Source organism: Lissotriton helveticus, chromosome 8 (assembly GCF_964261635.1).
Source record: "Lissotriton helveticus chromosome 8, aLisHel1.1, whole genome shotgun sequence".
In the NCBI taxonomy this organism is placed as follows: Eukaryota; Metazoa; Chordata; class Amphibia; order Caudata; family Salamandridae; genus Lissotriton; species Lissotriton helveticus.
The window spans coordinates 3951376-3978544 of NC_136069.1; the positions used below are offsets into that span (position 1 = coordinate 3951376).

The following is a 27169-nucleotide window of genomic DNA, read 5'->3' on the forward strand; positions in this document are numbered from 1 at the left end:
AAGTGCACAAGAGGAGATGAAAGTGACAAGTGTGCAGTTATAAGAGAAAACAGAGTATAATTTGAGGTATAGTACTGCAATAAGTGCTAGACACTCAGGCACAGGAACAAGCGTTACGTGGGCAAGGTCAAACAGTAAGATATCTGTGTTTGGTGTTGCAAAACCCCCAAAATAAAATGCCGCTAAATGCCGCTAAATTTCCATTTTTGTGCCGCTAAATTTTCATTTTTGTGCCGCTAAATTTGCCAATCCATGCCGCTATATCCTGGGGGGTCTGCACAGTGCTCCCCTTTGGCCTTACCAGCACCCCTCGGGTGTTTACAAAAGTGATGGCAGTGGTCGCAGCTCATCTGCGCAGAATAGGGGTTTCAATCTTCCACTATCTTGATGACTGGTTGTTGAAGGCGGATTCTCCGCCGGCAGTCGTCTCCCCCCTCCCCAGACTACGGCCGACCTCCTACATTTGCTGGGGTTTTCTATCAATGTGCCAAAGTCGCACCTGATTCCCTCTTAGAAGCTCCTCTTTGTCGGAGCGGTTCTGGACGCGGCGGGTTTATCCTCCCAAACAGCGAGTCCGGGACATCCGGGCTATGATTCCGATCTTCGGTCCTTGTCCAGGGTTTCGGTCAGGATGACCTTGAGGCTGCTGGGCCTCATGGCCTCCTGCATCCTGCTGACCAATCATGCCAGATGGTAGATGCGGGCTCTGCAGTGGGACCTGAAGTTCCAGTGGGTGCAGCATCAAGGGGACCTGACCGAGTGCGTCCAGATCTCAGAGGGCACTGCACAGCAGCTGCAGTGGTGGCTTACGGACCAGCATTGGGTCAGTGGCAGATCACTCTCCCTTCCCCAACCAGAGCACACAGTGGTGACGGATGTGTCCCTCCTTGGAAGGGGCGCCCAAATGGGAGAGGCGGAGATCAGAGGCCTCTGGTCTCTGGCGGAGTCCAGGCTCCATATCAACCTTATGGAGCTCCGGGCGATCCTACTTGCACAGAAAGCATTCCTTCCCTCTGTCAAGGGGAGAGTAGTGCAGGTGTTCACAGACAACACCACCGCTATGTGGTATTGCAACACGCAAGGCAGGGTGGGGTTGTGGATCCTATGTCAGGAGGCTCTGCGTCTCTGGACAAGGCTGGAACGTCAAGGCATTTCCTTGATGGTTCAACACTTGGCAGGTTCTGTCCAGGGCGGGCACACTCAGCCGCAGGTGCATGATGGATCACGAATAGCGTCTTCACTCGGAGGTGATGGAAGGTCTCTTTCAACAGTGGGGAGAGCCCTGGTTAGATCTATTTGCTACCGAAGAAAAGTCACAATGTCAGCAGTTCTGCACGTTGAAATTTCCAAGGCGGCACTCGCTCGCCGACGCTTTTTGCCACAAGTGGAGCTGCTGTCTATTGTACGCCTTTCCACCTATACCACTTGTGCTGAAGAAGACCAGGCGCGACCAGGCCCAAGTCATTCTAGTGGCCCCGGACTAGGCTCGAAGAGTTTGGTATCCCGAACTACTCAGTATGAGCATGGATCCCCTGATCCGACTGCCTCTGCGGGAGGATCTTCTGTCGCAGCGAGCCACCCGAACCTCTCCAGCCTCCACCTACATTTGTGGAGATCGAGCGGTGACAGTTGATTCCATTTGACTTGCCTCCTGAAGTCTGTGATATCATTCTAGCAGCCAGGTGTCCCTCCACTAAATCGGGATACGCCTGCAGGAGGAACAAATTTGTGGCATGGTGAACAGCAAAGGCGGTGGATCCCCTTTCTGCCCCTCTTTCAGATGTCCTATTGTTCCTTCTTTCTCTGACCCGGCAGGGCCCTGCTCTAAGCACTATTAAGGGCTACCTTTCTGCAATTTCGGCCTTTCTCAGGCTCCATCATCAGCCTTCTCTTTTCAAGTCCCCTGTTGTGAATAGATTTCTCAGAGGCATTACGCATCTTTTCCCTCCTATTCCGTTTGTGATGCCGGAGTGGGACTTGAATCTGGTTCTTACTTATTTGATGTGTGCTCCTTTTGAGCCACTTCACAACTGTCCTCTTCATTTATTGACTTTGAAGACTGCTTTCCTGGTTGCCATCACCTCCGCTAGGCACGTGAGTGAGCTCCAGGCTCTTTCCTGTAAGCCTCCTTTTCTGTCTGTTCATCCGGACAGGGTTGTGCTTCGCACTCGTCCTTCCTTCTTGCCAAAGGTTGTTACTGCCTTCCACATTGGGCAAACTATCACCTTGTCCACTTTCTTTCCGCCTCCGCACTCTTCTAGAGAGGAAGAGAGGCTCCACCCTCTGGACCCAAAACATGCACTCTAATTTTACCTGAATTGCACACAACAGTTCCGGGTGGATGACCAGCTCTTTGTTGGCTACATAGGCGCCAAGAAAGGCCGGGCTGTACACAAGAGGACTATCTACCGCTGGGTCGTCTTGTGTATCAAAGCCTGTTATTCTCTGGCTAAAAAGGAACCTCCGATGGGGTTGCGCGCCCATTCTACCAGGGCAACAGCAGCTACTACTGCATTGGGACGTTGTGTCCCCCTGCAAGACATCTGTCAGGCAGCTACGTGGGCCTCGCTGCACACTTTTACTAAGCATTATTGCCTTGACAGTCTAGTCAGGAGAGAAGGCTTCTTTGGCTGTTCTGTTCTCCGTGACTTTCTGGTGCAATCTTGGTTCGCAGACCCACCACCGGGGTTGATATTGCTGAGGTATCTATTCTAAGGTAAGGAATCTATCACAAACGTTTTTCTTTCAGATGAACAAGTTACTTACCTTCGGTAACGATATATCTGTAAGAAACATTAGTTAGTGATAGATTCCTTACCGCCCCACCCATCCTCCCCGTTTTGCGAACTGATTTCTAGGGTTAAGGTCATCCCTTTTAGGGCCCTAGTTTCAATGCACCAGTGGTCAGTATCTTGTATGGCTCTGCGTACCTGGTGCGGAAAGTCGTGTACAGAACTGATGTCCGCGTGCGTGGGCGCATCTAAGTAGCTCCAGCGACGTCATCTCGGCGACTACGACGCCAACGACGTAAGCAGAGCCACACGACGGCGCCTACCTATGCGCAGGTGTACTGCTGACGAAAACTTTCCGGATCCAGTCTGATGCCTGGGGGTAATTCTAAGGTAAGGAATCTATTCTAAGGTAAGGAATCTATCACTAACTAATGTTTCTTACAAATGTATTGTTACCGAAGGTAAGTAACTTGTTCATCAGACATGTGTGAAGTCTTTATTATGAACCCTTGGTCTTGCTATAATGCCCTGTTATTGACCTTTCCATAGTTTATTACGTTTCCTGCTTTTCCTATACTATGCACTCATAGTTCTCTATTGTAACTAATAGTTGGTGTCTTGAAACATACAAATTTGATATCTTGAGTACTCCCAGACACTTGTGTACCGTCTGCTTGTGAGTGCAGACTATTTTAGCTTTTTGTAGAGAGAGCTCTGAAACCATCACTCATGAGCATTTTATTCTCAAATGCATAGCTTTTCTTCACAAGTGACTCAACAGCAAATACACCCCTGTATCAAGTGCTCATTAAAGTCCTAGAGTTCATATAAAAGCCCAACTCGGGTAGAACTTTGGTACCTTCACTTATTTTCCATACTTTTTGTAAGACTTCTGCAAAGTCTGTGAGCTTAAAACCTGTTTATCAGTGGTATGTTAAGCCAAATGTACATTAATTTCATGTGTTTATTGTTGTAATATTAATCTCCTGCTTATCAATGCTTTGTTAAAGTCTCCTATTGCTTGAATGTATTCCTTTAGTGTTTTTATTTCCTGTAGAATAAATACATTTAACAAAATGGTGGACTAGTGCTTGCAAAAGTTCAAGCACATTACCAGACAAAAATAACATGTTATTATATTTGATTTTTTTGAGGTGTTCGTTTCTTAGGGGTGACCTCAATTTTATGTTTGCTCCGTTTCTCCTGATGCTAACAAGTAAGCTGTAGGCCAGTTTTGATGTCATGCTTCATATGATCTTTGTTAACCTATATAGAATGTTATAGCTGAATTTCTGTCTGTATGGTCACGTGACATGGTGTAGTTAAAAAACATGAAGTTAATGTTTCTTATGTATGGAGAAGCAACATATGTTTCAAAAGCTAACGTTCTTCCAACCAGATTGTTTCGTTACAGGGAGTGTACTGTTGTCATTGATGTCGCAGGCTTCTGGTGCCTCATTTATGAAAGGTGACGCACCGCTGCGTGAAAACAGCGATGCGCCACTTTTCACTGCGCTCTCCATGCGACACTAACGATGCGTCATATTTACAGTATGACACAGCATGTCGCAAGGAGTTACAGATACGTCAGTATTTCTGACGTATCAGTAGGCGCAAAAGTGACGCATTGCTGGAGTGTGTCACAAAAGTGACGCAACTCCAGCAATGTGTCCTTTCACATGGGCAAGTCCCATGTTGTTAGTGCCTGCGTCAGTCTTACGCCTGCTGTGAGGCAGGCGTAAGATTTTGACGCATTAGCGTCCAAGAAATGGCGCAGTGAAATCTTATAGATTTCACTGCGTCACTTCCATGACCCTTTCTTGCGTCAGAACGCCCACCCCTGCATACATTATACCTGGCGCAGGTATAATTTAGTGCAGGGGTTTACAAAGTGACGCATCTACCTAGATGCGTCACTTTGTAAATATGGTGCAACAAGGCACTTTTTTTACTCCGCTGGTGCGTCACAAAAAGTGACGCACCAGCGGCGTAAAAGTGATGCACGGACTCATAAATGGGCGCCCTGGTGTTTAGTTGTGGTTAATAAGCCAGGTGATGCTCTCAGACCCAGGAGCATAAGTGTGTGAGTCTTTTAGTCACTTTATGAAACTGGAGGTGAAAGGTCGTTCCAGACCGCCGAGGGTTTGAATATTAATCCTAATCTTTGATCAGGATGGGTTCAAGGGCAGCAAACAGTGGGATTGTGTGAAGCAAGTGCCAGGGGATGAAGCTTTGTGTACGGTGTGAGTTTATTATGTAATGGTTTATTGTTGAGTTGTTCAGACCTGGCAGCAGATAACTTGCAGTGGTTAATGATTGTTTGTTTCCGATTTATTTAGCTGACATGACTTATTGAAATGTTCCATTTCCACAATGCTAGGGAATATTTTTTATTTATCCTTTCCTTCCCTCTGTCAGGTTTTATAATTTTTATTGTATTTTAATGATTTTATTTCAAAAACGTTCTGATATCCTTCAAGTGTATTTGAATAATAAATCATGATTCAGAAACTTTGTTTACAAATCTAGTATTCACATAAAGCATACTCATACTACAGTGACTAAAGGGGAGCCCGATTTGCAAACACTTACTGCTGCTGCTGGGACCATATAGCCTGATTGCTGATCTCTGGGACTCCTGGGACATCCTACCGAGACCAGGATACGGAGCCGCATACTTGCCAACAGGCGTGGGGCGCCTGTGAACCGCCATCACTGCCCGCCTGCCCTGAACTACATCCCCCAGCATTCCATGCGGTGCGCACGCCACGCGCGCCCGGAGACTCTCAAAAGGGGGCTAGGGCGCCCGCCGCGCGCGCGGGCCAAGGGCAGGCCCGTTTGAACCCGTTGGAGGCCGGAGGAGGCTGGGCTTGGCCCCCTCTCTAACATTGACAAACTGTAAGGCAAGTTAAGTTTACTTATCTGTGTGTGTTCCCTAAATTATTATCATCTGTATAAACCCAGTATTTTAATAAGCTTGACATGGCTGGACGTGCAGGGAAGGGGAGGAAGGCTTGCAACGGGAGGCTCTGTGGCCGGGACACTTGACCAATTTATTACAAGGGCCACCTCGGTACTGGTGCATGAAACCGAACTTACGGAGCGCCGCCTCTCTCGGGATCCAGCCTTCGGTAGATGATCCTCATTGGGAAATTTAATGTTGGTGGCCACCCCGGAGCGGCACACACATGCTCTTGTTGAACAAGCGGCCTCAAGCCACACTAGTAGTTTAACATCAGAGGAAATGGTGAATACCAGGTCTGATGGGGCCCCCAGCGTGCAGGACCAAAGCAACTCTAACACACCTATAAGCGTAGTTGGCGGGGTAGCCACTCGCGCATCCATGATGTCTGCTCCGGAGGCTGTGCCACCACCACAAGAGCATATACCAGGAGCGGTCTCAAAGAGGAAGCGAGGTGGGAGTGTCTTAAGGGGAAAAACCCTAAGGTGGCTAAACCAAATAATATGGGCGACTTGGTATGTGCTGCACCCGGTAAACAACGTTTACCACGAAGTTTTTACCACGCGGTACCTTTACCACGCGGCCGTTACAACGCAAGTCGTTACCACGACTTGCGCTGGAGGGCGCTGTGGGATAAGGAATTTTATAAATTTATATTCCAACACCTTCGCTACTGTTACGGGGACTGGTGTTGGAATATAAAATTATAAAAATCCTAAATCCGCGCCCTCCAACGCAAGTCGTGGTAACGACTTGCGTTGTAGTGGCCACTTGGTAAAAGTATGCGTTGTTACAACCTGCGTTGTAACAACGTACATCCGCTGCACCCATTATTCCCGGGCATTAGATCACAGCACCAAGTACTTCATCTATAATCCCTGCTCCGGAGGCTGTGCCACCACCACAAGAGCATATACCAGGAGCGGTCTCAAAGAGGAAGCGAGGTGGGAGTGTCTTAAGGGGAAAAACCCTAAGGTGGCTAAACCAAATAATATGGGCGACTTGGTATGTGCTGCACCCGGTAAACAACGTTTACCACGAAGTTTTTACCACGCGGTACCTTTACCACGCGGCCGTTACAACGCAAGTCGTTACCACGACTTGCGCTGGAGGGCGCTGTGGGATAAGGAATTTTATAAATTTATATTCCAACACCTTCGCTACTGTTACGGGGACTGGTGTTGGAATATAAAATTATAAAAATCCTAAATCCGCGCCCTCCAACGCAAGTCGTGGTAACGACTTGCGTTGTAGTGGCCACTTGGTAAAAGTATGCGTTGTTACAACCTGCGTTGTAACAACGTACATCCGCTGCACCCATTATTCCCGGGCATTAGATCACAGCACCAAGTACTTCATCTATAATCCCTTCTGCTGGTCTTCCGCCTATGTTTGATGAGGGCTTTTGGTTAAAAGTAGGCAGACTTATTACGTCCATCCTTGCAAGACTGTTGTCAATTGAGAACAAACTAAAAAAATGGAACAATTGACTATATCTAATTTGGAGTGCAGCAAGAAGAACTGGCCAACGATTAATCAAGATAAGATCCCGTCGTCAAATGGCACAAGGAGCGTTCCCGTCCCTAATTTGATCCCCCATATATCGGAGCTCGATCCCATGGAAGGCACTTCGCGGGGCTGAGATGGATCTGAATTGAGTGATAAGGGTGATGCAGCTTCACATGGAATTATGATCGCCCCAAAGGGCAAAAGTAGTGATCATCATGCATTGGGAGGGGCTACGGTTAAAACCGTGCAGGGGGATGGAAGGGACTTTTTAATACCAATGAGCATGAGAATGTGTTACCATATATTGACTTACCACCTGAGTCTGTACCTTATGTTGTTGTTCTGGCAGGAGTTCCAGATGTAGAGAAGGGTAGTGTGGAATCGTTTGCTGAATTAAAGAACAAAACAATTCACTGGCTGAATGCCAACAGACCCCTCCCTCCACGCTCGCACAGTCAAATTCTGTTCGCACGCAGAGTGAGCTGGGTGGGTAGGAGAAGGAAAGACATAGCGGGTAACTGCATTGTCATAATTTTTAGAGATAGTCGAATAGTGCGATACATTTGTGAGAGGCCAACTCATATCACTAGAACTAGTATTCAGCCACTTGACCTCACTTACTTCTATACCCCCAAACACAAAAAGTGAACTCTGCCTGTAATGGTGAAGTCTTCGGAAAGGGTTTTGGGGAAAATAATGCCAGAAACTGGACTGGGTTTGATGGCTTTGGCTTTGTCCCTAGTATCCCCTTAGCAACAGGTACAGTATACTTGATATGGTGGACTGACTAACTTCAACAAGCACTAGCAACCAGTGGTTTCCTTTTTGGACAAAGTGGTTGAGGTTATGAAAAAACAATCAGATCAATGTGATATCTGGGGGTCTGTAAATAGTACAAGAGACAGTATAGTAGGTGAGTGCAAGGAAGCGGGGTACTCTATTGTTGCTGCTGAAGATAACCACCCCACACTTAGGGAGGGCGATCTTCACCCCGAGTTTATTACAACACTAGAAAGAGGAGATATGGAGGTGACCCTGGAAAGTAAACATCACGCTAGCAAATACAGACCCATTTCAGCTGAACTGTATAGCGAGATAAGGAGTCCACTAGGAGATGTTAGCACTCAAATAGTTCTAAGCCCAATAAGTAAGAAATCTGAAATGGGTAATATTTTTAAGATGATATCGTGGAACATCGCTGGGCTTTCTTCTAGGGTGAGGGACACCTCCTGGTTAACATTTACACAGGATTACTCCATTATCTGTTTGCAGGAATCATGGGCAACTGAGGCCACACATATAAATGGTTATCGTACATTTCATACCCCTGCTAGTTTGAGCACCAGGGGACGTAACAAAGGGGGATTATGTACTTATGTGTCTAACCTTCTGAATGACCTGGTAGTGAAATTTGAGAATGGGTCCGAATATTAACAGATCTTGCTAGTAAGCTGCGGTGGAATGAAGGAAACAGTTCTAATAATCGTTTATAATAATATCCCGAAACCGGAAGTTAACAAGGTACTAGAAGAGTTATGTCAAACCCCGAAGCACATAGAAGAACATCTGTCTGGGCATATGTGCGTAATATGGGTTGGCGACTTTACCTGTTTCCTATGCCCATATAGACACCTGGGTATCTGTGGTTTGGGCAAAGATAAAGAGGACCCTCTAACACACTTTTCTCACACTACCCTGGGTGACTGGTTGAATGAAATAATCTTTCAATTCGATCAGGGTTTTGCAAATGAATTTGTGTATCCCCCCTGTACCCTTTGAGCCAACTTTTATCGGGAGGGGGTGCAAATCAGTAATTGACTTTGTTCTCATGTCTAACCGGTATTCTTGTCATGTCTCTACTTGTGAAACATGCAAAATAGCGATGAGCGACCATTTTCCGAACAGGCTACTTTTTTCCCTTGCAGGGAGTAAAAAAACTTCTGAAGTAAAAGAGCCAACATATAATTATAAAATAAATCTTGCAAGGACAAATGGATATACCATAAATTGGACGAAAGTAAAACCCATGGCTTTTCTCGAAACTCTAGTAAAAAATAAATATAAGGATTTTGAAACTTGTCTACTGCAGACAAGTGAAAGTGTCTTAGTTTCTGAGGCTTTTCTTAGAATTACAGAGGAAATACAAAATCTTCTCACTGGGACGCAGAAACAGGGCACCACTAAGGCACAGGGGTGGTTCGATAGGGATTGTAGCAAGGCCCATGCCCACTTACTGAAGGTCCTAAAATGTGAGACGAGAAGCAAGGAAGAAGTGAGGCTGGCCAGAATTGATTACCAACTAGCAATTAAAAAGCGCAAGAGTCAGTTGAAATTGGAAGCATGGCAGGCGTTACATCAGGCCTGTATAACTAAGGACAACACAGGCTTTTGGAAGGCTGTTAATGCCCCTTTTTCACAGATAGGGAAATTGATATAATTGATCTGGCGATCACGGAAGATAGCTGGGTTAATTATTTTAAGGATCTTTATCAGGCAGATTTCCTAACCCAGAGTGAGGGAACTGTCGCAATGGAGGGAGATGAAAATGTCATCTGGGCGTCTTTTCCCCTGAACATTGAATTCTCACTCGCTGAAGTTTTAATTGCAATTAATGAGAGTGCCGCAGGGAAAGCCCCAGGACCTGACGGCGTGCCAGTGGATGCATACAAGTCTAACACTGAACTATGGGCCCCGCTCCTGACCAATGTTTTGAATAGTTGTAATAAATATAGGTTCATCCCCACTTGGTTAGACACTATTGTGATTCCATCTTTAAAAAGGGAGACAGAAATAACCCTAATTGTTACCGTCCAATATCATTACTGGACTCACTTAGGAAAGTTGCTGGGAGGGTTATTTTAAACAGATTACAACTCTGGGTGGAAGAAAGGGGCTAACTCTCGAAGTTCCAATATGGGTTTAGTGTAGGACTTGGAACGACAGAACAAGGATTAAATTTAGCGCTAATCATAGCTAAATATGTATTAGCCAAAAGGGAAAAATTGTTTTTAACGTTTGTCGATTTAAGTTCAGCTTTCGACTTTCTAAACCATGATAAACTTTGGAGTACCTTGGCACAAATGGGCGTGGACCCGAACCTGCTTTTATTTATTACGGAGTTATATCGGGGGCGAGGGTGCGGTACGGGAAGCGGAGAGAATGTACAACCAAGTTCAGTATAAACAAAGGTGTTAGATAAGGATGTATATTTGCACCGTTCTTGTTTAACCTATACATAAATAGTGTAGGTTCTCATTTGGTCCAGGAAAAGCAGGATTACCCTTCGATTGAGAATACCCCAGTCCCCATATTACTATATGTGGACGACGCAGTAATCATGGCGCGGACTCAGATAGGCTTCCAAAGAGCTATCACGAATTTTACAAACTATATGAATGAGAGTGGCTTGGACGGCGTTGGTAATGGCCGCCTAGCCTGTTCACTGCTGCGCAGGGGAGCGGACTTTCCGACCTCAGGGGCAAAAAAACCAACTCTGGGACCACATGCACAGAAGGATCGAGCTCCGGTCCTGCTGAGGCACACTCGGTGCGAATTTGGGCACCTAATACCCGCGGATACACCTTTTAGCCGACTTGCTGCTACGCGAGTAGAGATGAGCCCCAGAGCAGCGCGCTGACAGGCTGCACGTCACATGTTGGGAAACAGCGGATTCACACGGAGGCACACACGGAGGGTAGGTGAGCCTCAGATGATGCGCCCATTTGTGGCTGAATCTCCGGAGTGAAGCTATTTATCCAGCTTGGTTCTAATTAAACTTGAATCTTGGTGTCCGGCTGCTTGCCTGTCCCTAAGATGGCCGCCCGCTATCTGCCTCGTTCATAGTGCATTACAAATGCACTGTTTCACCGCAATTAACCAGCGAAAAGCTTCACCAGCATAGCGACTCTGCCCTACACCTTTCTGGAGGAGACCCCTGTTAAAGGGAGTGTATTTTCATCAGCGAACTGCCTATAACTCGAGAGAGCCTACCCCCATTAGCGCCTGACCTCAAAATGGCGACTGTGTTAAAATTTATCGACTTTTTTCGGCGCGAAAATGAGGAAGGTATGTGGAAACTGTGAACTCTAAAAACTGTGCTCTGTGTAAAATCAGCCCTACAAATCCATGGTGCCCTACCCTTCATCTACCATTCCTAATGCTACAACAACACATGTGGATGCAGTCACAAATAGAACAAGACATATGACCAATACCCAATAGTAAAAACTGTGCCATTCTGGGATGTACTAGCCTACCATACATTTCAATAGAAAGCCAAAGGCCTAGCGCTAGAGATCCGATCCTCAACTGGAGCTCACCGTCAGAACCTGCCAGCACCCTAACATCCCACAGATCATCCTGCCCTTTTCGCAAACCACACACGAAACTCCCTCAAAATGGCGGACAGAGACGAGAAGAAGAACACCAAAAAGGTAAAACCAGCACCCTCATTGTCAGACTCTCCTATCAAAGCAAAGGCGGACGTTAGTAGTACCCTAGAAGTAATCCTGAGAAAACTAGCAGAGGTACACGACCTAGCAAAATCAACCAAATCCAATACTGATTCTATGCAGTTGGAACTTACTGCAATTAGAGCGGACATGAGCTCTGTACACAAAAGCATAGATGAAGCGGAACAAAGAATTAGCGACTTAGAAGACAGAACCAATACTGCTTCCAACTCCATACAGCAACTCCAGGGATCAACAGACCAGCTCAGACGCCAGGTATCGGAGTTGGAGGACAGAAACAGGAGGGGAAACGTGCGCATTTTTGGAATCCCAGAAAATGCAGAGAAAGACGCGAATTCCTGTGTAGATTTTCTAGAAGCTTGGATTCCGAAAGTAACAGGGATTTCCTTCCACCATGAGTTTGAACTCGACAGAGCCCATAGGGTTCCAAGCTACATCCCTCACGGTTACAGAGGCCCGCGCCCACTGATATGCAAGCCGCTGAGGTACCAACATACGGAAGCTATACTTCAGTTCGCAAGACGCAATCACAAAATCACTTGGGAGGGCCATAATATAACTTTCACCCAGGACTACTCGAAAGTTACACTCGAAGTCCGGAAGGGCTTCCTGGCCCTGAGAGAAAAACTTAGATCGAAAGGAATTCAGTACTCCTTTGCTGGTCCGGCGAAATTCAAAATCATCATACAAGGCAAACCGAAATTCTTCACGAACCCAAATGCATTGGCACAATTTATCGGAGACTCCACATCACATAGCATGGACTTATCCAATAGCACATCAAACAAACGGAAGACAAACTCGCTAGAAAATATGAACTCGGATCCTGGTCAAGGGTGACTCTATCTTAATATCCTTAAGCCTCAATTTTGATATCTTTAGTGATCTTATGGATCATGTTCTATTCCCGTAGTTAGAAAGTCAACCTAGTATTCATCTGTTAGCAGTCCAACATCTTGCTGCCTCTTCCGACTCAGTTTTTTGTTGATGTTTTGATCTGAATTGTTTGACTCCGTCAGGTAAGACCACTCAGTGTAAGTATTCATGGTCACCCATGGTCACCTGACACATCCATTAATCTTCCTATCACGTAACATAGCTCATGACACGTTTTGTGTTCTTTAATCCGATAAAGGAGCAAATGATCTGTGACATGGTCTCTATCATTACCTTACCAGGTTTTTAGGGTTTTTCAGAGATTATGTCTGTATCTACAGAAAATCCCCTCATGTTATCTTGTTTTCGATTACGTATGTCTTACACATGCAAAGTCTATACAGTATGTACGACTGAACAGACATGGTTAGCAACCTTTTAGTTACTACTTTTAATTAATAAGTTTATATGCTGCACTGCATAGTTAAATCTCTTGATTTTCCCCAGGATCACTGTCTCACAACTTACTATATACAGCTTACTATATCTAGCTGATCCTGGGCGATGCTTAGCAAAGTACATTAAAGAGTTGGTTATTGTTCCCTGTTACATCTACCATTCTAAACCCTTCCTGCGTTGCAGGTGGACGGCAATGCCGTCGCAGTTCCTAAGTTCTTTTGAGAGGGGAGGTGGGAGGGGGGAGGGTTGGAGAGGGAGTAACCTAGGGAGAAGGGGGGGGGAGGGAAGGGGGGAAAAGGGGAAAAAAAATCTGGATTGTTTCAGCATGCTTTATGTGTTTATGGTTAATGCTTTCTTTCACCTATATGTCTGCAGAGGTACTACTTCCCGATATTCCAAAGGGGCCCCCACAGGGCACTCATGGCGGTCTAACTAACCATTCTATCAGCCTAATCCCTGAAATAGACCACAGTAACACAATCAACACGAACTCAAGACATGTTAGCTCAACAGATACCACTGTAGTAGCAGCTCATGCGAGACAGAGCCTACCCAGCGAAACGGCTCAATCATTTGTAATCAACACTCACTTAATATTCTCTAGCTTATTCTTCACCGTTATAACACCAGAACAAGAGCGACAACCTACTAACCAATGACTCGCAATACCTCTATTGCGGAGGGCCTTAATATTGTTTCCTTCAACGTTAAAGGCCTCAACCACCCGGTCAAAAGGAGAACAGTTCTGGAGTATCTGTCAAAATCCAAGGGCGACATCCTCCTCCTGCAGGAGACTAAATTGTCAAAGAATGACACTGAATTTATAAACCAACATTGGATCTCTCACATTCTTTGCTCTCCGGCAGTTAGCAAAAAGAGAGGAGTCCTCACACTAATAGCTAAGAAATCCAACATCTCTGTAGTTTCGCACTCTCACGATGATGATGGCCGCTTCATCATGGCACACCTTCAGAGAAACGAAGATCATATCCATGTCATGAACATATATGGCCCCAATAATGACGATCCAGAGTTCTGGGATTCCTTAGCCCCGACCCTAGAATGCGTACCCCAGGAAGAATTACTAATTATGGGAGGTGACTTTAACCTGCCCCTAGACCCAATCACTGACCGTCACTCGAATTGCTCCTACCACCCAACACGATCGCATACTAGTTTACACCGCCTATGCTCCAGATTCAACTTACACGACTCGTGGAGACTCCAACACCCTGACGGCCGAGATTACACATTTTACTCGCCTCCTCACAATTCCTACTCAAGGATAGATTATATCCTCATTAATAGCCCCTTCACACACCTCATCGAGGAAACCAGTATTGCCCCCAAGTTGATTTCCGACCATTCAAGCGTTCAGACCAAGCTAGTGGGTTCCAGATCCATTCTCCCCCCTAAAAGATGGAGATTCAATGACAAAATATTTTCTGAGCCGGAAAACAAGCAAGAAATCGAGGCTGCCATCCTAGAATACCTCAAACTAAATGACACCCATGAATCGGACATTGCGACTGTATGGGAGGCACTTAAGGCCACTCTGAGGGGAGTAATCATAGGCATTCGAGCACAAGCTAACAAAAAATTAAACAAGGAGTTGACCACTCTGGAAGATAACATTAAAAACCTAGAAACTGCTCATATAGCAGATCTCCAAAATTCTCTGATTTTAAATGACCTCACTAAGCTAAAATATGAATACAACTCGATACTCAGTAGAAGGGCGGGAGTCTGGGTCAATAAGTTCAAAGCTTTAAGAACTTGTGAGGGCAACAGAGCTGGAAAGATTTTGGCGTCATATCTAAAACATAAAAAAAGCAATTCAACATCGCCTCAGTTAAAGATAGTAGCAATGTCATCCAAACGAAACAGGACCTAATTCTCCATACCTTTAAATCATTTTATCAAGACCTGTACAAAAATAATTTAGACTTTAACTCGGAAGAGTGCAACAGGTACCTAAACTCGTTAGGCCTCCCTAAACTCAACGATGCTGACAAAGCCACACTGAATTCTCCACTCACCCTACAAGAGGTATCAGCATCCATTAAAACCCTTAAATGTAACAAGGCACCGGGCCCTGACGGATTCTCGGCCAGCTTCTACAAAGAACTCACGAACTCCCTGAGCCCGACTCTTCTAAAACTATTTCAATCCTTTAGCGTAACGAAAGGTATAACCAAATCGATGAGTGAAGCTACCATTATAGTCATCCCTAAAGAAGGCAAAGACCCACTACTGACCAAAAATTACAGGCCAATCTCCCTAATTAACTTAGATTGCAAAATATACGCAAAGATTCTCGCCACACGACTAAATTCACAACTACCGAAGCTAATTAGTACATCACAAGTGGGCTTCATGAAACAGCGCATGTCTAACGATAATACAAGGATCCTCTGTCACGTCATTGAAAAAGCCAGACTACTCGCAGGCCCCACCGTAGCTATTACTCTCGACGCAGAGAAGGCGTTCGACAGAGTATCCTGGCTTTTCCTAAAGAGCTGTATGTCCGTCTTTAACCTTGGGGAAACATTCACTGATTTGGTGATGGCCCTATATCTTTCACCATCCGCACGCATTGCTATAAATGGTTCATTGTCGGACCCCTTTTCTCTGGAACAAGGGACGAGACAGGGTTGCCCCCTCTCCCCTTCACTCTTCCTCTTAGCAATGGAACCCCTAATAGCTAATATAAAAAATAATGAAATCATCAAAGGTGTGAAATTCGGGGATAAGTGCGTCAAACTGGCCGCCTATGCGGACAATATCCTGATTGTAACAGAATCACCAGACACCTCCATCCCTGCACTAATGACTACCATTGACACTTACTCCACCCATTCAGGATACAAACTCAATCGCGATAAGTCAGAGGTCAAGCCACTCAACATTTTAACTCCCAAGGAAGTGCTGGGAAACTCAGGGCTCTGCTGGCAAACAGAGTTTGTGAAATACCTAGGTATTGAATTCGGTGACTCCCTTATGGAGACCCTCCAACGGAATGAAAAGATAACTTTAAACAAAATCAAGACCCAACTGGAGGGTTGGTCCCCTCGCTTCATTACTTGGTGGGGCAGAGTGGAGACCATCAAGATGATGATATCACCTCTAGTTAATTACCTCATATCTATGCTCCCTCTAACCCTTACGCCAGACTTCTACCAAAAATTAGACATGACTATCTCAAATTTCCTTTGGAAGGGGAAAAGAGCTAGAATCAGCATAAAAAAGCTCCGCTTAGACAAAACCGCTGGTAGGGTCAATTTGCCAGATTTCAAAAGATATGAAACAGCCTTTCTAGCCAAGCAGGGAGCCCACTGGCTCGCACCTTCACCTGACTATTCTCCAGTGTGGCTAGAAATCGAGAACGAGATTCTAGAGGGTATTGCCCCTAGCGCGGCTCTCTCATCTAATCTAAACAAACTTTCCCACTCTAAATCAATATTTCATAACACCAAATCTGCTCTTCTGAAGTTTGACAGAATCCTAGAAAACAGCATTCGGGGCTCACAATGGGAATCCTTATGGGACAACCGTAACATTTTGTACAAGGGTAAACCTCTGCACAATGCGTCATGGATCAAAAAAGGTATACTGTTCCCATATCAACTATTTACGGGGTCATACTCTATTCCATTCAGCGACTTGCAAATCAAATACGATCTTGAACCAATTGAATTTTATAACTTCCTAAACGTAAAAACAGCACTGTCCAAAGCCAAACTCTCCCTGACACCACCCTCCCTCCCATCATACCTTGCCAGAGTAAACAGACTAGGACACCAGGTTTCCTTCCTCTATAGACTCAGTCGTCCCCAACAATCTAGCCTCACTGCCCCAATCACACAATTCTGGAATAATCTTGCGTCCAGGCCGATCACAGAAGTAGATTGGACCAACACATGGATATCTTGCATGAGACACAAAATCAGCCCTACACTTTCTCAGACAAAATACTGGCTCCTACATAAGGCCTTCTGGACCCCGGCGCGATTATTTGCACACAACATCACCCCAGACGCCTTTTGCTGGAACATCAAACGTGCGGAGGGTGACTTATCTCACATTATCCTAGAATGCGACTGTGTAGCTCATTTTTGGGAGAGGATATTCGAGTTTATATCAAAACTATTCCACATTACACCAGCTAAGGAGCTCCCTTACTTAGTTTTCGGATTCACCCAGGACCCTTCCCTTGAAGCAGACGATAAGGCATTACTTGAGCTCCTTCTTACTGCGGCGGTCAAGACAGTCCTTAGTAACTGGAAAGATACCAACAAGGCCAACTTCGCAGGGTGGCTGAATTGGATAATCAGCTTACGTGGTGCAGATAATATTGCACTTCAACAGACACCGTGGCGCCCGCCCACGAGAAAACTGTGGTCGACTCTTGACAACTACTTCACGACACATAAGCCACCTTAAAATGGTCCCACACCGTTTATGACCCATCCACATGTGTTTGCAGTCTCCCATCATTGTTATATTTATCATGGTACATTTTTTTTTCTTTCTGAATGAGTATAATGCTATTGGAACACAATGTCTGTTACTAAATGTTCAGTATAAGATACATGTTCTGCTGCTTTCGGCAAGATATCGGTTATTGTACTTTTGAATTGACATTTACTATTGTTGTAAAGTAGCGTACAGTACTTTTAAACCGTGAATTTCTGACCATAATTATGCTACTGGAACTACTCACTGTATGTTAATGCTGAAACAACCAATAAAAAACTTATTGAACAAAAAAAATTAAAAAAATAAAATTAAAATAAATATAAGTAAAACGTTTACTATGTGTTGTAGTACAAAAAAAATCAATACAAGTAAAACTTTTATTGAAAAAACTAAAATAGATATGATTGACAGATTCTCGTATCTGGGTATTAACTTTGAGAAATCGGGCTCATGGTCATCAGCTGTAACTGCGAGAACATTGTCTTTCTCCAGAGCCATAGGTGCGGTTCGCAATTTTTTAAATAAGTTGGGTGGTCGACCAGTCTCAGAGCTAGTGGATATATACAAATCCAAATGTGTAGCCACAGCGACATATGGGGCAGGCATCTGGGGAATAGCGGAAGTTAAAAAAATTTAACTTTGTGAGAATACGTTCTTGCGATATCTTTTATCTGTCCCGGGTTCCACTTCTACTTATGCATGCCATAAGGAACTTAGCCTGCCATATATATCGGATATTATTAAACTTAATCCCCTTCTACTGTGGCATAAGGTGTGGTCCTCCGTTGAGACTGATTTTAATAGAGACATAATCAAGGATTGCCTCAAACTAGACGGGGCTACCAGGATATTTTAGATTAAGTATGTAAAAAAATATTTTATGACATTGGATACCCGGAATATTTTGATTCTCCAAACTGCTTAGAAAGCATATCAAGGAAGAACTTGAAAGAAACGTGTTTAAAATACTTAGAGTGGTGTGGCTCACTGGTTAGAGGCGGCAGACCCGTAAGCAGAGAACGGCCCGGGACCAGGGTTCAATTCCCGACGCGGCATGGTCGTGGACAAGGGTCAAAACGGACTCGATAATTCTCGCTTCGGTGCCTACTCTAACCAGGGTGCAACAAAAACACAGTGTCCTGAGTGGTAGGATTCAATAGACAATTATAACAAGCATGCACATAGCATTACTTAGAAAGAAAGAAGGAGAAAGGTTTGTTTGTATGACAATAGATAGTTATTCATCTTTATATCATAACAGTAGTTTCAGGGTCAGAGATATACAGTTAAGAACAGCACTGCATAGGTTAATTGGATGACAACCACATGAAACTTGGTGCATAAACGTGTACAAAAGTGCAGGTGGCGACGCAAGTGAAGGTGAACAGCATTGGTGGCGCACTGTGCATGAAGTGCTCGAAATTTACAGTGAGTGGCTCAACGGCGCTTGTGACAATGTGATATCACAATAGGCAGGAATAATTTCATTTAATGGTGGAGCCACAGGGGAGGAGTGCGCCTATTATTTAAGCTGTTTGGTCGACGGCGTTTCGATCCGGATTAATTCGGATCCTCATCAGGACTTGGTTGTCTGAATGTACGAGTGCTGTAACAAAAAGGGGAGGAATTAGGAGTGGCACCTGAATGGGTCAAGGGGGGGGGGAGGAAAGTGGGGGGGCCAGTATAAGTACCTGGGTGGACATCCGAAAAAGCGAAGTCCTCTTTTACTTTATCCTTGAAGGGAGGCCGTGGATACTTGTGGGATATTGCTTAGGGGTCCTCTGCAGTTAACAGGAAGGTACTAGGGAGAGTAAGGAGTGCTACTGTGAAGATCGGCAGAGCCAGTTTTACAACTGAAAAAACGCTCATTCATGAGGGTGGGTAGGCAAGAATGGTGAGTAACGTACCTGGAGGTATCTGAACCCAGGGGGCCGTGTGGATCAGCCGGGTTTTCATACGCTAAAAGGCAAAGGAGGGTGATGGTTAGCCACTCGTGGTGCATGGGTATGTGGATCAAGGGAGAATTAGTATTAAATGAATCCACAAGGTACCTGAATGAATCGGCGTGCGTGGCGCTGTCTTAAACGATCGGCATCTGGAAGCCGGTAATCGGCGAGTGGCAAAGTTAAACTTCCGCATTTGGGCGGAGTTAGACCGGGGGTGGTGGGCGGGGATTCGGGCGTCACCGAGGGTGTGCCGGCGTAGGAAGGAACATGGTTGGAGCTAGGGGGGAGGGAGGGCGTGGGAAGACGCTGTCATTATGACGCGTAAGGCTCCCGGCTAGTTGGACCGTGGGCTCAGGGTTGGGACGGGGAATTTTTCGTGGGGGGACCTTTTTTAGACTGGTCACATTTCCAGAGGTAAACTCTTGGTCTAAAAATCTGTCCCTATGTCCATGCGATGATATTTCCACCCAATCGTTGTTACATTGCATACTTTTTTGTAAACTTTATGATCTACCAAGGAGGAGGTTCTTAATATCCATTCTGAAGAACTGGGGTCTCAGACAATGTAGAACAGCACTTTTGAGGCTTCGAATGTTGGAGATGAACTGATCATGTTGGCCATGTCGTCATTTTTAAAAGCTGTAATTAGACATAGGAAAACAATGCACTAATTTGTAATTATTGTCTGAGCAATTCAAATATATCTATGTACACAATATGTGCAGTCTTTTATTATATTAATGTGTTTGGTGTAAACTGTATAAATGATGATTCTTAGTAATGATTTTGTAATTATCTTGGCAACATTTTTAAACCTTTTTTATTGTGCTTTTATGTTTTTTAATCAAAATCGAATAAAGCAGTCTTTGATTTAATTTGATTTTGACTAAAGGTTTACAACAATTAAAAATAATAACATTTATTGCCTCTGATAATAATATGGCCAGTTCATGCACAGAGTACTTTCAAATATCTAAATTGGGAATTGTAAACGTTTGGGCAGTGCAACCGACACTAATGTGATGCCATAGAATTATGCACGTCTACTGAGCATTTATAGATAAGAAGGAGGATTGTTACCCAGGCAGGGGCAGTTCCCTCAAGGGGAGGGTACACAGAAGGTGCCATAGTCCATTTATGGCCAAAAAAAGTACATGTGAACGTTATGAGCTCAGTGTTGGACGCAGTGAAACCTTTAGTGGAACGGTGGCAATAGACGGGGCATCCCCCAGTGTGGCTAGTTCAAATTAATCCATCAAATTTGCAAAAAAAGTTTCGCATTTTAATTCATTTGGAGCCACATAGTTCACTTTATTCACTGTATATATTCAAACACCTTGACACCATGCGCCGTTCCTGCTGATCATAATTGTCACTTGTGTCGCCACCTTTTTTGTGTCACTTACACATGCCGAGCACCAAGTCCAATTCGGGTTGTTTTTGGAGCCAAGATGGAAAATGCTCTTCCTCCCCATCTCACCCTGTTAAATCTGGGGACGATGAGCAGATTTCTGGAGGCCGAGCGAAGGGGTCTGCTGGGGATATATAGGCTAACAAGGGATCTAATCCCTTCAGATCCTGATCAAAAGACCGCCCTATGGGCCAGGCAGAGAATTTTAAAAGAGATCCTGGCATGAATTGATAGCCAATGGAGATCTTTCCTAGCCAAGGTAGCATAAGTGCGCTTAGAGAGGTTAAGAACCATCCTGGCAGCGGCATTCTGGACCACCTGGAGTCGCTGAAGAGATTTCTTGTTAATGCCCCCATATAGAGCATTGCAATAATCAAGCCTGGATGAAACCAGGGCGACTGTTGCCTTTTTGCGCGCATCAGATGACAGATATGGGGCAATCTTTTTTAAAGTCTGAATGATAGTGCAGCAGGTGGCCACTGTTCTGTTGACCTGGCGATCGAATGAAAGGGCAGGATCTATAAGTATGCCCAGGTTCTGGCCGAATGAATAGGCTGGGGACAGTCCCCTAAGGAGGCCGGCCACCAGTCCTCCGTCCACAGCTCTTGACTCCCTCCAAAGATCAAGACTTCCGTCTTTTCTCCATTCAGCTTAAGGTGGTTACGTATCATCCAATGCGCTACAGCCTCCATGCAAGCTCGGAATTTGAGGGCAGAGTCATTTATCAGCAGAGTGGTTGAGACAATAATTTGAGTATCATCAGCGTATGACAATACCTGATACCCAAAAGATCTTACAATCTTAGCAAGAGGGGTCACGTAGATGTTAAACAATACAGGGCTCAAAGCAGAGCCCTGTGGGACCCCACATTGCACCACCTGAGAGGGGGACAAAAATTTGCCCAATTTTACTCTCTGCCGTCTCTGATGAAGAAAAGAGGAGAGAAGATTCAAGGCACTGCCCTCCATCCCTATCCCCTTTAGTCTGTCAACTAGGATTAGGCGGGTGTCAAACGCTGCTGTCAGGTCCAACAGAACCAGCAACGTGGTCTGTCCTCTGTCAACCTCTGATCTAATATTATTGACCACGACTGTGAGGGCGGACTCCGTGCTGTGAGCAGCACGAAACCCATGTTGGGAGACATCCAATAGATTCTCCCTCTCCAGGTAAGAAGCCAAATGGCGATTGAGATGGGCTTCTAAAATTTTGGCAGGGGCAGGGAGCAGGGAGATGGGTCGAATTTTTTTTAAAACTTTAGGGTTCAGGGAGGCCTTTTTTAGAAGAGGTTTCACAACTGCGGTTTTCCAAATGACGGGAAAACTCCCTTCGGCCATATTCATGACTTCCAACAAAGGGGGAAGGACAACCTCTCTACATGCCTTAAGCGTTTTTAAAGGGCAGGGGTCCAAAGGAGAGCAGGATTCAGTAGCATCTAAGACACAATTAGGCTCTTCAAGTGACAGCCTAGGAAAGTTTGTCAACCGGGGACAAGGTCCTGCTTCGGAGAGCCCAGCCATGACAGAATGGTGGGGCATGGAGGACATGGGTGCCTGAGTGGTATCCAAATCAAGATTTTGAGTCTAAGGGGAATGTGTATGTCAGCGATTTTCGTATGAAAGAAATTCGCAATGTTGTCACAAAGCTCTTGTGTCTCAACAACAGAATTTACAGATCTAGGTGTAGACAGGGTATTAATAATCTTAAAGAGCTCCCTTGAAGATGTAAGCGAGGCCGTGGTGTTGCTAAAATAACCCGTTTTTTCCTCTATTATCGTTTTTTTGTATTCCTTTAAGGCCTGTTTATGATCGCTCATCCCGGAAGGGGTGGGTTGAGCAAGCCACGATCTTTCCTTTCACTGCATTTCTGCCGTAGCAGCCTCAGGCGTTCAGAATACCAAGGAGCAGAGGGGCTCTTCCTGGCTGAGTAATGTTTTTTAGGCGGCGCTAGACTGTCCATAGCCATTCCTAGAGCATTATGCAGGCTACATGCCGCAGCATTAGAGTCAGGCAGGAGGGAAGGATTGACCTCCGCCAGACATGGGGCTAAGGAACTATTACAGACCTCTTTATAGTTTCTTCTTGTGTCCCATACATTCATATTCACATGTTTGGGGGCCAAGGCTGGAATGTTTAGCAGCAAAGGGACTGCCCGAGGGTCTGACCAAGATAGAGGAATTGGAGTCCCAATCACCACCCTGTTGTCGTTGGAAAAGATACCATCTAGCATATGCCCAGCCCGGTGCGTAGGGCCAGCTACCAGTTGGGTCAGCCCACAGGCAGTCAGGCCCTCACCCAGAGCCGACGTGTCTCTGTCCTCTGTTGCCTCCAAGTGAAAGTTAAAATCACCCAAGAGGGTTAGATTAGGTCTATCAATAAAGGGCTCTAGCATTTCATCAGAGTAAGAGGCCCTAGGGCCAGGAGGCATATAACAGAGAATACCAGAGAAGGAAGCCGTAGGAGAAAACAATATGGAGAAGTATAAAGCTTCATATTTATCCGAAGGGGACGAGAGGGGGGTCAATACGACAAGTAAAACTGTCCCTAGAGAGAATTCCCAGTCCTCCACCTCTGCACCTTTCTCGGTCCATCCTAACCAGGGTATAGCCCTCAGGAATAGCATCGACCAGATCAGGGCCAGCGGACTCAGAACCCCATGTCTCAGTTATAAAGACACACAGGGTTTCCTCTGAGATACAAAATCTTTAAGGGCTATGTTGTTTTTAACCATTGACCTGGCATTAATAGGAAAGCCAGGCTCCATTTCAGGGTGATCTGACACCTTGGCTGCAGACACTCTTGTCCGATGTTTCCGAGGCTGTCGAGTACCCGAAGATAGAGTAGGATTACAGCCACAAATAATATCATCAGGAGCTTTAGTGTGGTGGCAGGGTAACAGGGGGGTCTAACAGAGTAGTGAGGAGAGGGAGTATAACTCACAGTCGGCAGGAAGAACAGCCACCCTGGCTCCCTGGGCTTCCTTGGTGCTGACCGGCGCAGGCGGGCTGGACTCGGCGGTTCACCACAGCCCCTGTTCTTGTGCACCCAGACACCGAACAGCCCTTCATAGTGGAGGCGGACGCCTCAAAGGACGCATTAGGGGGCGTATTGTCGCAAAGGAATGCCAACACAGGACAGCTACACCCAGTGGCTTTCTACTCCAAGAAACTCCAACCCGCTGAACGCAACTACACTGTGTCAGATCGAGAGCTCCTGGCGATCAAGACGGCATTCGAGGAATGGCTCCACTACCTGGAAGACGCAAAACACACTGTAACTATCTACACCGACCATAGGAACCTCCAGTTCCTACGCTCAGCATGTGCCCTTACAGCCCGACAGCTTTGATGGACCCTGTTCTTTAAGGAGTACAATTTCACGATCACGTACCGACCCGGAAAAGAAAACGCCAAGGCGGAAGCCCTTTCACGACTGGAGGAAACCGGTGAAGCTACTGATACCACCGAGCCTGTTCCCGTCATATCGGAACATCACTTCCAGGACGTCGTAGTGTCCTCAGAGTTCATGACTCAGTTTAAAAAAGACACGGACCTAACAGATCCAGCAGTCCTAGCAGAAGGACACAAGGGTGTGGCTCGTGTGAACGGGTACCTGTTCAGGGGAGACAAGCTGTACCTACCTAGGGAGCCTTGTCAGCAACAAGCACTACGCATGTGTCACGATCACGTTCTCTCGGGCCATCCCGGTTACCACAAGACTCTCGACCTCATACAAAGACAGCTGTGGAGGCCGACACGAGAAACCACGTATCCCGCTGTGCCATTTGCCTGCAAGGCAAGAACAGTTCGGAGCCCACTGCAGGCCTTCTACGCCCCATTCTGGTACCGCCTTATCCGTGGCACACCATTTCCATGGACTTCGTGGTCGAACTCCCCCTTACCAAGACAGGCCACACCACTGTGCTCACCGTGGTGGACCACCTCTCCAAGATGGCTCATTTCGTGCCTTTGACGAAGATCCCCATGGCAACCGAACTGGTCTTGGTCTTCGTGAACAACTTGGTTCGCCTCCACGGCATGCCCTCAGTTGTGATAACGGACCAGGGGTCGCAATTCGTGTCCCGCTTCTGGAAGGAAGTATGCAGGATACTGGAAATGGACGTGCGCCTCTCCTCCGCGTACCACCCCCAGACGGATGGGCAATCAGAAAGAACGAACCACACCATGGAGCAGTACCTCCGCTGTTTGTTGCTTATGGTTGAGAAGGAGTGGTCTGACGTGCTGTGGATGGTGGAATACGCATACAACACAGCAGGCATTCGGCCATCGGCATGTCTCCTTTCTTTTGCCTCCAGGGACGACACCCCCGCACTTCAGCTTGGGAAGAACCCCTGGACAGCCCATTACCAACGGTAGGGGCATATCATGATACCCTGTGCAACCTCTGGCAACAAGCCCGGTTTGAACTAGCCAAAGCAAAGGACTCCTACAAGGCACTCGCCGACGCACACAGACAGAAGGAACCCGATTATCGCAAAGGCGACAGAGTGTGGCTCTCTATTCGGCACCTCAACGTGCATGGCTCCAAGAAGCTGTTGCCTCGTTTTGTGGGTACTTTTGTCATCGATAAGGTCGTCAACCCCGTGGCTATGAGACTTTCACTCCCTGCACACATGAGGATACACCCGGTCTTCCACGTCTCCCTTCTGCATGCGATCCACCCTGATTGCACCGTTCCCTCTCCTCCTTCTCCGGTGGTGGTGGAGGACCATGTAGAGTATGAGGTCAGAGCCATCTTGGGTTCTCGTCGTACCACAGGAAGGCTCTACTACTTAGTGGACTGGAAGGGGTACGGTCCCGATGAACGATCCTGGGAGCCCTTGTCCCATGTACGCCATGCTCCTGTTCTGGTCCGTGCTTTCCATCTCAGCCACCCGCTTAGCCCTCGCCCTGCTTCCCCTTTCTGATTCCGGGTGGGGAGGGTTATGTCTTAGGGGGGCTACTGTCACGTTGCGGCATTTTTTCCATCCCGAGCGGCCGCCAAACACATGCAGGCATCGGAATCCTCACTTCCGGGCGGAAGTGAAGTCCCGGTCTAGTTCTTCTGGCCTCAAAGCACTTCCGGGGGAAACGCTTAAATGCTGCGTTTCCCGCTGGCTCTGTGCTTCAGATTCCTTTTCCTGAAACCGTCCGGAGCCCAGAAGAAGCTGCAGACTGCTCCCTGGCTCCTTTCTTCGAAGCACAGAAGCGCTTGCCTTGGTCGTCAGTTACGGTACTGTAACCGAGCAAAGCGCTGTTCGTGACATTTTCACTCGCCGCATTGAAGAGCTTGCCTTGAGTTCCCCGTTTCTGTTGGTACCGCGGAGGAGCGCTGTCCTTGACATTTACTTGCCGCAGTGTAGTACTTGCCTTGAGAACTTCTTTCTTGTTTATGCCGCGCAGGAGCGATATTTATTCTTTGTACTGGGCCGCGCAATAGCACTTACCCTTGGTCTTTTCTTCTGGAACACGCCGCGCAGGAGCGCTGTATCCTTGGTTGTTTATCAGCGCGCAGGAGCGCTATATTTGTTTGCTATTCACCTGCGCAGGAGCGCTTTATCCTTGGTGGTCTTACTTGCTTACCCTATTACCGCGCAGGAGCGCTTTACTTTGGTTGGTTACCTTAGCGCATGGGCGCTTGACTTGGTTTTCCTTTCCTTTCCTTGGTCCAGAATCCACATGAGCCCTGGTGAGTTTATGGACCAGGTGCTCCTTCCTGCATGCGTTTAGTGGTCTACCCTGAAGTGGGAGGTGTGGTCTATCCTAATTGGGTCCTTCTTGTTTCCTCAGTTATATCAAGATCCTACCCTGCTCCACTTCTGCCAAGACCTCCTCGTTCCTTTCTGGCTCCCTTCCCTGGTTCCATCTCATCCCTGCTGGGTGTTAATCTCCACACGGGTCAGGTGGGTACAGGGGCGGAGGCTCTTGTCGTCTCTGCGGAATCGCTTCACAAGCAAGGTGAGTCTTGTGGGGTATCCAACAGATAAAAAGTAAAGCTAGAGTCATGGGGTTCTTGCGAGGCCCAAACATCAATGAGACCATGACTCATACATAAATTCCACAAAGATTTAAAGACTTTGGGTTTACGGCCATTATATAGGCTAGGCCCAAGCTTCATAGTGTCAGCACTCAAATATAGATTAAAATCACTGCAAATAATTAAAGTCAATGGCCAACCAACAAGTTCCGTATTCAACCAATTAAAAAGGGCAGGGTCATCTAACACTGAGCCATAGACCGAACAAAGCGTGAAGGAATAATTAGCCGCATTGCATAAAGTAATAGCCCATCTGCCCAGATGATCCGCTTTAGAGCGTGGGAAGTTAAA

General features: G+C 46.3%; 1 protein-coding gene across 1 annotated transcript in view; it reads right to left on the minus strand.

The window, feature by feature from the left end:
• LOC144773370 (uncharacterized) overlaps nucleotides 1-5379 on the minus strand; it is a 35146-nt gene extending 29767 nt beyond the window's left edge. The window contains exon 1 of the mRNA XM_078658342.1: nucleotides 5325-5379. Coding sequence (XP_078514468.1) covers nucleotides 5325-5379 — 55 coding nt within the window. The remainder of the gene's footprint in view (nucleotides 1-5324) is intronic.
• Between the last annotated feature and the right edge of the window lie 21790 nt (nucleotides 5380-27169).